General features: G+C 31.0%; 1 protein-coding gene and 1 long non-coding RNA gene across 3 annotated transcripts; both read right to left on the minus strand.

The window, feature by feature from the left end:
* Positions 1–2,049: 2,049 nt before the first annotated feature.
* LOC128283576 (uncharacterized) lies at positions 2,050–11,556 on the minus strand. 2 transcript variants are annotated; one of them, XR_008273952.1, is made up of 9 exons: positions 11,328–11,556; positions 11,170–11,252; positions 8,499–8,614; positions 8,127–8,210; positions 7,793–7,861; positions 2,934–3,074; positions 2,599–2,843; positions 2,319–2,519; positions 2,050–2,239 (listed from the first exon to the last, which is right to left on the minus strand). It is a non-coding gene; the product is annotated as an uncharacterized LOC128283576 (long non-coding RNA). The 2 variants fall into 2 exon arrangements; XR_008273953.1 differs by lacking the exon at positions 8,499–8,614.
* LOC128283575 (uncharacterized) lies at positions 4,044–6,808 on the minus strand. Its single transcript, XM_053020993.1, has 2 exons — positions 4,514–6,808; positions 4,044–4,436 (listed from the first exon to the last, which is right to left on the minus strand). Exons 1-2 carry the CDS (start codon positions 4,756–4,758, stop codon positions 4,127–4,129), a joined length of 555 nt encoding a protein of 184 aa, XP_052876953.1. The 5' UTR covers positions 4,759–6,808; the 3' UTR covers positions 4,044–4,126.
* Positions 11,557–13,158: the final 1,602 nt, after the last annotated feature.

Here is a 13,158-nt window from a genome sequence, read left to right on the forward strand (position 1 = left end):
AAAATCCAACGATGCGCAAAATTTAAATAAAAATAAAAATTATAAAGGTGTTAAAATTTTGAACATGAATATAATATGTAGATTAAACACGTGGTGTTTTATGGTTTTCAAATTCTTAATGCACTATTTTCATGCAACACATAAGGTTGGTTTCGTATTTGTTTACCATGTCCAAAATTACCAATTAATATATCATGTTTAATCCTTGACTCTATTTACTACAAATGATGGAATTTTTTTTCTTAAAAAAATTATGGGATTTTTTTTTTTTTTGCTGTATTATAGAGAACATAATTTTGACCCATTGAAATAGAGAGAAAAAAGGAGAAAATTTTGTGGCAGCTTTGTTAATTTAAAACATGTTTCGTAAGCACACAATTTTCGGTCAAAATACATATAATTTTTGAGGCTTTAATTTAACAACCAAAATAGAAAAAAAACTAATTAAAATAAGAAAAAAAGCAATTAAAACAGGAATTTGAGGAGCTTTTGGAGCTTTGAAAATTAGTTCTAAATAACAATAATTTCAATCTTTGATATTATTTTTTTCCTTTCATGATCTGGCTAGCTTTTCTTTTCTTTGTTAATTAATTCTTTAAAAGGAGACAAAAAAATAAATAAATAAAAGAAGAAGAAGATAGAAAATGTGGAATCCAAAGGGAGGACAAAAGAGAGGAGCAGGGAATGGATTGGTTGCTGTGGCCATTGATAAGGACAAAGGCAGCCAAAATGCTCTTAGATGGGCTGTGGAACACCTTCTTTCCAGAGGCCAAGCTATTGTTCTTATTCATGTTACTAAACCAACATGTATGTCATGTTTTCTTTGTGTTGGACAATTTATGCTTAGTCTGGAGATGGGATGTTATTATTGCATGATGAGAAAATATTTGATTGGTGCAGATGAAACAAGCTCACTTGCTCCAACAAAATATACGATGGCACTACAGGAAAACAAACTTTTAGCGGCGTTTTTTTTTTGCCTTTAGCGGCGCTTTCCCAAACGCAAAAAACGTCGCTATATGTAACACCGGTAAAATTGGCGGCGTTTTTTAGAAAAATGCCGCTACTAAAAAACGCTGCTAAAGACTAGGATTTTTAGCGGCGCTTTTAAAAAAAAGCCGCTAAAGACAAGGACTAAAAAAGTGCCGCTAAAGACCAGGACTTTTAGCGGCGCTTGTTTTAAAAAATGCCGCTAATTTGCCCAGTTTTGCAATATGTATTTTTGCACCTATATCCAACCCTCCTGCAAGAAATTCAACCAAAAACAGCAAATATACCATGAAATCCAACCAAAACCCGCAAATTTAAATAATACAAAATTATACGAAAAATATATTATATAAATTATAAATGAATATTTAAAATATTCTTACAATAATGTTAAAAGTTACAAGAAAACAAATGTCTAAGATGGCGGATTTTGAAATTGCTGGAACATAGTCATCATAGATCAAGTCAGAGTTGAGTTTATTGTATTTTCTGCTTTTGCTTCGCCTCCTCATTCTTGCCTCCACCTCCTGCTACTTGCCTCTGCTCTAAGTTGAGAAGTTTGCTCATCATGCTAGCTTGTATCTGAACTATCTCGATCTTTTAGCCTCGAACTTGACTTGACTTTGACTCCGGAAGGCATGTATTGGTGCGAGGTGGATCCAAAATATTGGGTCAAGTTAACACGGATCCTTGAAATCTAACCCACCATACCTTTCAGACCCAAAACTTCATTAATAATTATGTTATCAATATCCTCAAAATTAACAAAACTATCAGTCGAAGCAGTCACTTCATACTCTGCCTTCTTATCTTTTAGTTTCTCCTAATAAATCAGTTAAAGAGTTAGAAACGAAATATACAATAAAAGGAATACAACATAACATTATTTAAATTAAACTAATAAAACGCATTTAATTAAAACATTATAATTAAATATTATAAATATTTATAATGAATCAAATTTTATTAAGTAAATATACCATAATTTCTGCGACCTCGGATGTCATCGAGTTCCATCTTTTTTCACATGCGTAATGTCAAAGAGTTGAAGGCGTCCAACTTTTTGACCGGGCGAGGCTTCTTACAATATAGTAGTAAATATTATTTAATAGTAAAAAGTCATTAATACTTGATAGAATTAATAAATCCATAGTACCGCGGCCTAAGCTACACAAGCAAAACTTCTCGATCCTACCGTGTGCGTAAATTTTTGTTTTTGCCTGCTGCTTGTTCTAACTCGCTCACGGTCCTACATAATGAAATTATTATTATGTATAAGTAAATACTATAAACTGAAAATTTTATAAGAGTTTGCAAGTACATAATACCTCTCCTTTCTTCGAATTCCAAAATCTAACCGCATCTTCCCATTGGTACCTCAGCATTCCCGGTGGGACATTTTGCAATTTTTCTTCGAGGCTTATGGGTTTTTTAAAATATTCTTTTTTCAAAATGCTTTTATGGTCTCTCCATTTTTTACCCAATGCCTTCTTGATATAGGCATCAGAGACCTCTAAAGCAAACCTCTCCTAACAAACACAAGTTTAGGAAGTAAATATAAATGAAACTTAAACCAAAGTATTATAAATTACATTAACGTTTTGTTACCTTAATCTTAGAGAGAGCTTGATTTTTATTGCTATCAGGCATGTTATACCATGATTCGTAGTTGATGGGCAACATATTGGCATTTCATGCTATAATGCCCAAATAGCCTGCTAAAAGTCAAGCTTCTTGTCCAACAGGCTGACCATGGCTGTTTCTAGTTACTTTGACACGCTCGACAGAATTTAAGTTATATAAATATGTTAGGAGCGTACGTCCTCGACCTCTGCACGTCCGACCATTTTCAGCTGAAAAATAATATATTATTACTATATTGAATTTTAAAAATAAATCAGTAATAAAATTTAATAAAATTTGTAAAATAAACTTAACATTACTTTGAAATTCCATAGACTCGTCAAGTGTCTCCGGCACACTTGAAGATCCAACAACTGTCTGCTGTTCAGTACTTACTTCTTCTGAATTTGTAGTATTCTGTACAATACTAAGATCTCTTAATCTTCTTCTAGGCATTTTTCCTGCAACACATAAAATAGTTAAAATTTTAGTAAGAAATAACAACAATAGTAAATATAAAATAGTTAAATTATATAACATGACCAATGTTAAAATTATAACATTACATATAAATAAAAAATCATAAATCTTACTACATCATAAATCGTAAATATCTTCGTCCACATCCTGACGAACCCATTGAAATTGTGTACTAGTACTAGGGATATTTTCATTTAAGTTTTGTTCTGGAAAAGCAAAGTTTCTGATCTTTCAACGATGTCATCTCTACTTACATTCCCCATGTCAAATAAGTATCTAGGGGTGTTTCGGAGTACAACGTACCAACCCTCATCAATTGGATCTTTCGAATAAAAAACTTGTTTAACTTGAGAAAAAAATACATACGGCTCGTCTATCAAATGTTCTCCAGTGTGAATTAATCGAGAGAAATTCACCATTGTAAAACCAAACTGATCATTTTAATTCCATGCGGCGGTATTAGCATCACCAATCACATCGAAATAAGACAACTTTCCATTTTCCATAATAATCCAACTCAATAATGTCGGTTAGAAGTCCGTAATACTCCACATTTCCTTCGACAGGATTACTTTCCCTAGCACTAGCATAACTTGTAATTAAAGAATTAACAACTACTCCACAATTTTGAGTTCTTCTCAATCTCTCGCGATATTTGGTATGAAATCTGAATCCATTCATGATGAAGCCACTATATCTTTTTACTACTCTATTCGGACCTTGGGAAAGCCATTTAACTTCGTCATTAACGACATTCCCACTCCAAACCTATTGAATCAAAAGTAAATTGAGTAATTGTAAATGTTATGAGAAAACATTATTATTTGTCAATAAAATGTTGAGTTGCATACCATTTGGCTTAACCATTCATGAAAAGATTCTGTGAATAAGCTATTAATCTCGCGATGTTGTAATCTTCGTGAGCGTGAACGAGATCTTAAGACTTGTTTGTACTCACTATGTTAAAAACATGTTTAATTCGTTAAAAAATAAACAAATCAAAAAAAGATGAATATTTATCATATTCTAGAACTTACTTGCGTAATTGTTCAAGTGCATCGTGGTGGAAAAGAACATATCTATGTGCTTGTATCCAAGATTGGTCATCTAATTCTGCAATTTCAACTTTGCCGATTGGTTCTCCATAACTTTGAAATAAATAAGTTTCCGCCAAGCTAGGATCATTGAGTCCGGCATTTCTACTTGGTCTATTCAATCTTGTTTCAACATCTTCTAAATATCTAGAACAGAATGTCATACACTCCTCTGCCAAGTAGCCTTCAGCAATCGATCTTTCCGGATAACGCTTGTTACGGCAATAAGACTTCAATTTGCTTAGGAACCTAAACACCATATACAACATTATCAAATCTGGTAACTATAGGTATAAAGGTGGAATGCCTTTGAAATAAATTAGCACCTTTCAATTGGATACATCCAACGATAGAAAACTGGCCCACCAATTATTGCTTCACGAGGGAGATGAATGATAATGTGCACCATAATTGTGAAGAAGGAAGGTGGAAAGATCTTCTTCAAATTGCATAATGTCAAAGAGGCTCGATCTTGTACTTTTTCAAGTTCTTCAACATTCAGAACTTTGCTACAAATTGCTTTCATTATATTGGACAGTTCAATTATACAGGACGTTACCTTCTTTGACATACAAAGACCGCAAGCAAGCAAGCTGAAGTAGATCTTGTATCAAGATGTGATAGTCATGTGATTTTAATGAATATAGTCTTCAATCTTTAAGACTTACACATTGAGATATATTTGATGCATATGCATCCGGAACCTTTATATCCTTCAACACCGTGCAGAACATTTCTTTCTCTTCCTTTGACATTGCAAAAATTGTAGGCGGCAACCAATATTTTCCATTAGGACGTACTTGGGGATGAAGATCATGCCTAATTCCCATGTGAACTAAATCAAGTTGACTCTGAAGATTATCTTTTGATTTACCAACGACGTTCAAAATTGTCTGGATGATGTTCTGGCAGACATTCTTTTCAATATGCACCACATCAAGATTGTGGCGTAATATGTGATGCTCCCAATAAGGCAACTCAAAAAAAATACTTCGTTTCTTCCACAAGTCCGCTTCATTAGGGTCATCCTCCTCGTCAGATTCATCATCAGATTCATCCCTCGATCATCTATTTGTTTGCCTGCTAGATGGTTGATTCACTTCCGTGAATCGAAATCCATATCTTTTAACATGAATAAGATTTCAGATCCAATGGTCTGCTCAGGAGCTTTTTTCAACTCTTCAGTATCGTCAAATAAAGCCCTCTGAAATCTATAGCTATGATTTTCATCTAACCACCGACGATGCCCCATATAGTAGAACTTCTTCCCATTATATAACCACTGTGAACACATTTGAGTAGCACAACAAGGACAAGCATAACGTCCTCTGGTACTCCAACCAGATAAATTCGCATATGCCAAGAAATCATTAATTGTCCACAGTAAAGTAGCACATAGGTAAAAGTTCTCCTTTCTTAATACATCATACGTCTTAACACCCGCCCATAATTATTTTAACTCTTCAATAAGTGGCTGCAGATATATATCAATATCATTTCCGGGGCCTTTCTCTCTGGGGATAATCATAGATAATATCAAAGAAGATTGCTTCATGCAGAGCCATGGAGACAAATTATAAGGAACAAGGACCACAGGCCAAGTACTGTACGAGGTGCTTATGATTTTAAAAGGATTAAATTCGTCAGATGCTAACCCGAGCCTTACACTTCAAGGATCACTTGCAAAGCTTGGAAATTTATTGTCAAATGATTTCCATGCTAAAGAATCTGCAGGATGCCTTAATAATCCATCATCTGTTCGATGATCATGATGCCACGTCATAAACTCGACTGTCTTTGACTACATGAATAACCTTTGAAGCCTTGGGATTAGCGAAAAATATCGCAAAAATCTTGTTCGGCTTCCTTATTGACTGTGGCCCATATTCATCCTCATTAACATCTTCTGCATCTCTATTCATCCAACGAGATTTACCACAAACATGACAAGACTGTTGATTTCTTCGATCACCCCAATACAACATGCAATCATTTGGGCAACTATGAATTTTGTTGTACCCAAGGCCCAAATCTTTTATCACTTTCTTCATGTCTTTACATGATTGAGGGATTTTTGCAAACGGGAACATTTCTCTCAAAAGCTCTAACAACATTGTCAAAGAGTTTTCGGTCCACCCTCTCAAACATTTTAAGTGGAAAAGGCGAATACAGAATGACATTTTCGAAAATTTTGATCCCTCATAAAGTTGTTCATTCATTTCACCAAGTAACGTGTAGAACTTCACCGCTTCTTCATTTGGTTGTTCATCTGGTGCACTTCTTCTCGTTTCTATAAAAGTATTCCCACCAATATTATAATTATCGGATGCAACATAGTTTGGTGGAAATGATTGGAAACCTTCACTCCGCATATTAAATGCATCCCGCATCATACCTTCCACGTCATCTTCTCTAACATACTGACGGTAACCACTATAAGGATAACCCGGATTAATCGTCGAAGAGGCTCTACTAGGTGTACACTCTCCATGGAAAATCCATTTTTTATACCCCCGAATGAAGCCATCAACAATTAGATGTTCGTAGACAACTTCACGATAATGCTAATAGATATTGCCACACTTCTTACACGGGCAAAGAATCATATTCTCTTGGCTTGAATTGTGAAATACAAAATCTAAAAAAGATTGCACTCCATTTTGATACTCGTTGCTTGCCCTTGAGAAATTCATCCAAGTCCTATCCATTTCGTAGTTGTTGAAGTCTAAAGTTGGCAATAAGTTACACGGGTAAGTTGTTTATTATGTAAGTCTTGATATGATATATTTTTATGTTTTATGTAAGTTATGTAGATTATGTAAGTTATGAAATTTGAACTTTAAACTATATGCTTTTAAGGAAATTATTAGATTAAACTACATGTATTAGTTAAGTTATGTAAGTTGTTATATACGTTATGTGAGTTATGTAAATTATATAAGTTATGTGAGTTATGTAAGTTGTTATGTAATTATGTAAGTTATGTGAGTTATGTAAGTTGTTATGTAAATTATGTAAGTTATATGAGTTATGTAAGTTATGTAATCTATTTAAGTAATGATCAATATTAATACTATTTTGATAAAAAATAGTTATAAATTTTAAAGACATTTAAAATATTAAATATTAAAATCAAACATTATTAATATAAAAATAGTAATTTGAATATAATAATATCAAAAAGAATCGTAGTTTAATTTTTATAAGTAAATTGGAAATAAATTAAGGTTATATAAATATTCAATAGTAAATAAGATCGATAGAACTTTTTCTAAGTCTTTTTGAATTTTTAAGATTAACCATACGTGGCGTTGTTACACCTAGGAGGATCCATTATATCTTACACCGATATAAGGCAACCCGTCAGTTTTCAACCTATATACTTTGAATCTTTAAAATATTTAAAATAAGGTTGGAGAGAAAGTCACTATTGTTGTAATTTTAATAGACAAGCAAGCTACATGGTAATAAAATTAATTCATACTTATTCATACTCCACTCTCACCAGCAAACAGAGGCTTGAGTCAAAAAAGTAATATTTGTTAAGTACTTTAAAGTGAAAATGCATAGAAATAAGGAAAAGAATTTAGCAACGAAACCTGTACCTAGAACAGATGTCAATGGCTGTGGTGTATTTAGTTGCACCAAATATTAATTCAGGTGCTCGATAGTACCTAGAACAGATGTAAGATTATAAGATTAGCACCAAATATATTTCAATTTAAGCAAATATAAAAACTTTATCTATATCAGTACTAAATATTAATTCGAAGATTAAATGGCAGCTTCAGTTGAACCAATAGTTGCAGGAGGAGAAGGAAGCAGTAACTGAAATACATACAACATTAATTCACTAATACAGACACATGTAAGATTATAAGAGTAGCACCAGATATATTTCAGTTTAAACAAATATAAAAATTTTATCTATATCAGTACCAAATATTAATTCGAAGATTAAATGATAGCTTCAGTTGAACCAATAGTTGCAGGAGGAGCAGGAAGCAGTAACTGATGCTGAATCTGGTCCAAACAGAAAGTGTTATTTTTTAGTGAAGCAGCAATCAAAAGAAAAATATGATATGCCTTTGTATATATGCCATAGATATTTTGGGTTAACCTCATCTGAATTCCTAAAAGCATCAAAACCAGATAATGGATTCTAATTTTCCCAAATAAGCTAATTTAATTATAGAGATAAATGAATCAAGCTGAAAAATGAATGTTATCTGCCATAACATGAGTTGGAATGTACGGTGAGTGTCTGAAATTACTGTGATCAAAGAATTTGAGGGGGCTTTGTTTGTTTACCTTTTTCTATGTAGGAACTGTTTAATTTCACGCCTCGTTTTGACTTGAGGGCATTGAAACAATTGAAGTGTTTCTATTTGTTTGATATGCTGAATCCAGATTGATGCGGTGGCTGCCTTTAGTTGTAGTAGTGAATGATTTGTGGTTTAGAAAATTATAAGACCAAATTGTCAAAATTATAAGACCAATTCACTGTGATGTCCAAACATATATCTTCATAAAAAATTATTATTTCACATAAATTATTGATTAAAACTAACAAATACAATAAAATGAAAAGCCCAAACTCATAATATTAAAATGAGAAATACTTACCATATAGTTGAAAATGTAACCATTGTAAAAAAATAAAAAATAAAAACTTTATCAAATTACCTACAATTTGTGAAAAGACATAATACCAATTAAGAATCTACTTGGCTCACGTTGGTTTTTCATGATTAATTCTTGTAAACACAGTTAACCAAATATGTTGATGGTCGGGTTAGATTCGAGAAATAGGATTTTTTTTTAGGTTGCTTCCTACACTATATATATTGGAGATTTAGTTTTTCTATCCTAATTTTATCTATATTTTTCAAGTGTTGTTAAATTTTATTATTTCATAAATCTCAAGTGAAAAATATGTTATCACATGTTAACTTGCTATTTTAATATAATACTCTTAAAAAAAAAAGGCTTAGTTTTTTAGTTAATGGATGTAATAAAGCATGGCCATGGTATGGGGAAGTAAGGGACGATATTAAACTAGTTGAACCCAAAGAACAATTAAAAAAAAAAAGAAAAGAAACAGACTTTTTAAACCAAGCCAAAACTGAAACAGAACATCACAGATAGATTCATATGTTAAGTGGTTCTTTTAATTTTGTATCACTCAACATTATCAATATTTTACTCTTATAATTTCCTATTGGGAAATTATTTTCGTACCAAAAATTATTGTATAAAATGTACAGAACCCGATTTTCTCGTATTTTTGTGATAAAAATACTCTTCATTAGAATTTATATTTTAAATTAAAAAAATATTTCTCTCATCAAGATATGTAATCATTAGTCATATTTTAACATAAAAAGTGGATTACTTTAGTGTGATACCTCTGTTTTTGTTAGAATGTATGGTTATTTCTAAAGTGGAGTTAGTATGCTAAATAGTAAATGACAGACTTGATATGTGATAGATTGTTCCTGGAATTGAATAGGCCTTTGTTTGATTGTGGATTGAGTAAATGAGTTACCTTTTAAAGAGACATGAGTTACCTTTTAAAGAGACTTCCTTAGGTATTGATTGTTCCTAAGATTCAAAGGGTTTTATTAGAAGGTACCCTGTTCAAATGATGATACATTCGCAACATCATTCACTTCCGATGAAGGAAACAAAGCAGTTGGCCACTGTAGTCTCTAAGAGCTATTTTATGGAAAATTGTTTTTGAAAAGTTTAGTAATATTCATTATAGCTGTCAAAAAAATGTTTTTGAAAAAAAATACAATTGACGTTGAAAAGAAATTTAGAAACCATTCTATCAAATACAATAATGGTTAAAATACAAACCATTCACAAGTTTAAGCACTCTTAGAAATAAATTATCATCACAAGACAATATACAAACTTAATATAGAGCATTTGTGCTTTAGTTAGGTTCTAACTATACAAATATTAACCCAAGTTCATAATTGACACTATACATAATCAAAGAAAAAAAAAATTGGAACAACGAAATTTTCCAGGAAAAATAATATTTGTTTTAGAAGAGAGAAGAAACCCAAGTTCTAAATGAGTAATGTTGCATCAGAACTTTAAAAATAAATTCCAAGTTCTAAATGAGTAATGTTGCATCAGAACTTTAAAAATAAATTGAAAGAGAGTGAGACTTTTTTTTTCTCCTCAAAATTACCATACTATAATTTGGAAATCAAACTGGAAAGGACCATGAATCTTTGCTTTAAAAATCTAGACACAAAATGGATAAAAATGAAAGGGGTCTAGTACAACGAAAATCGCAGCACAGACAACTTAAATTGTCTAGCTTACTTATTGACATAGATCTTCAAGGTTTGTTCCTCTTCTTGACACCAGACTTGGCAACTTTCAGACTCCTATGCACAACACCAGCTTACTTCTATTTTTTTTATTTGTCAAGTTTATAAACCTCTTCGTTTTTACTCACTTTTTCGATTTAAAGGTTCCACACTCGGCTCCACTAATTCAACATACTACACTTTGGGCTTACTAAACAAAAAAAAAGGGGGGTCTGAAAGAACAACTTAAGAAACAGAGGAAAAGTTAAAGAGTCTGGAGGAGGAACTGGAACGAGAAAATTGCAAATTAGGAAAACTTAAGACTGATCATTTCTTGTTCAAGTTTCAGGTCAGTCAAAAACATGAAGGAAAATATACTTGTGATGGGTCTTAGAGTTTGCAATGAGAAATGTATGAAGTCTATATGGGTTAAATGCAGTGGAGCATGTGAGAGATATAGTTGTATGTATGTATGTCCTAGATCAAGCAATAACCACGAAGCTAACACGCAATAATCACGAAGCTAACAAAACATTAATTAATCCAATAAGAAGCCTATTTTTATCAGCGAATCTGGATATCTGTGCTTCCAAAGCAAAATAATACGAAAATGACCCACAACTGTTTTTAAAAGCAAAATAAGAAAAGCTTACCCTATGAACATGAAGATTCCATTACATGCTTGTTCATGGCAGGCATTGCTCAAATGGCTTCCAAAGCTTCTCAACTTATATATCTGCAGTTTTCAAAAGTTATAAAGAGGATAAGAAACTTTAATGGAGTTTGCAAAAAAGGAGATCTATATGTATACCCTTGCTTAAAAACGCATGAATTGGAATTGTAGAGACAGTTTCCGTTTGCATGAAAGGGGTCTGGTCTTAGGTTTCTTGGGTGCTGATTCTTTTGGGGGAAATTTAGGGATTAGAAGAAATTAGAGAATTGAGAAATCTATTTTGGGTTGGGGGGAGGTGTCGGGCATGAGAAAGAAGCAAACATTTCAAGGAAAACCATACCGTTCAAGGTAAACAATTATGTTTTTTTACGGCGTTTTTTTTTTAAAAACGTTGCTAATCCCCTAAATATTCATTAAAAATATGTCGTTTACTATTTTAATTTTTTGTGACATTTTTAAAAAAATGTCGCTAATTCTTTAAATCTTCAATTTAATTTTACTTAAATCTCTTAAATCTTTATAAATACTTAAAGTAAATTTATTTAAACCTAATGATACTGTTTTAATTTTTTTAATAAATATATACATGTTATTTTCATTTGATATTTATTAATTTTTAAATATAAACAAGTTGAATATTTTTAATTATATTTTTTTCTATTAGTTGTTTAATTATATGTAAGTTGTGGATTTAGTCATTTTACTTTCATTTTGTTATTTTTAGTTATTTTAATTTTAAATTTTCAAATTGTAGTATTAATTAAATGGTAGCTATTAAATTCATTAAGTTTTGCTATTTCTAAAATCTAATGTAACAAACATATTACTCACAAAAAGCCAGTTATGAATTTAACGGTTGTCATTTGTGTCAAAATTAATATTTTAAAATTCGAAAAGTATATATAGGGACCAATAATAATCTAATTGGATAACATTAACTCAAGCTACAACTTTACGCACAATACCAAGACTAATAGCATAATTTAACCAAACATATAAAATTGCTATCATTTGAGTCACCATGACTAAAATTTTAAATTTTGAAAAGTACAAACGATAAAATTGATCGATTTGAAAAATACAGGGACTAAAACTAATCAAATTAAAATATAAGGACTAAATACACATTTTACATATAGTACATGGGATAATAGCATAATTTGCCTTTTTTTTAAAAATTAATACAATAATGATTCAAACCCATATTACTCTAGAGTACATATGAAAACGACGACGTTTACTTTAAAGTACTATGTTTTTTCGCATTTTTTTTAAACGCGCTAATCCCTAAATCTTCATATAAAACGATTGTTTACGTTATACTTTTTTTGCTTTTTGTATGCTTTTTAAAAAAAGCGGTACTCTAAAAATCCAATAAAAACGACATTGTTTTCGTTAAACTATATTTTTTTGCGGCGTTTTTTCAAAAAACGCAAAAAACGCCGCTACTCTCCTAAATATCCAATTAAAACGACGCCATTTTCGTTAAACTGCTATGTTTTTTGCGACGTTTTTTAAATAAACGCCACTAATCTCTTAGTTTTCATTTTTATTTGTTATATTCTATGACAATTTTAAGTTTAAATTTCACTTAAATAAATTAAGTGTAGAGGAATTAATTTGAATTGAATTATTTTAATATATCAAAATATTTTTAGATTAAATCTTAAACTATTTTATTTATATAAAGTTTATCTATTATCTCTTAAATAATTTAAACTGTAATTATAATTTTAATATAATATTCAAATTAATATTATCTCTTTTACAATTATATAAGAAATCGTTTAATATATAAATTAATTCATACTTCTTAATCATAACCCTAAACCTTTAACCCTATCCCATAAACACTAAATTTTGAGGCGCTCTAAATTATAAAGCCTAAATCCTTAACCCTAAATATAAAATGATGTTATATCAATAATTGTGTTAATAATTTACAATAACTGGATCAAATTAAAGTTCA

Source organism: Gossypium arboreum, chromosome 11 (genome assembly GCF_025698485.1).
Source record: "Gossypium arboreum isolate Shixiya-1 chromosome 11, ASM2569848v2, whole genome shotgun sequence".
Taxonomy (NCBI): domain Eukaryota; kingdom Viridiplantae; phylum Streptophyta; class Magnoliopsida; order Malvales; family Malvaceae; genus Gossypium; species Gossypium arboreum.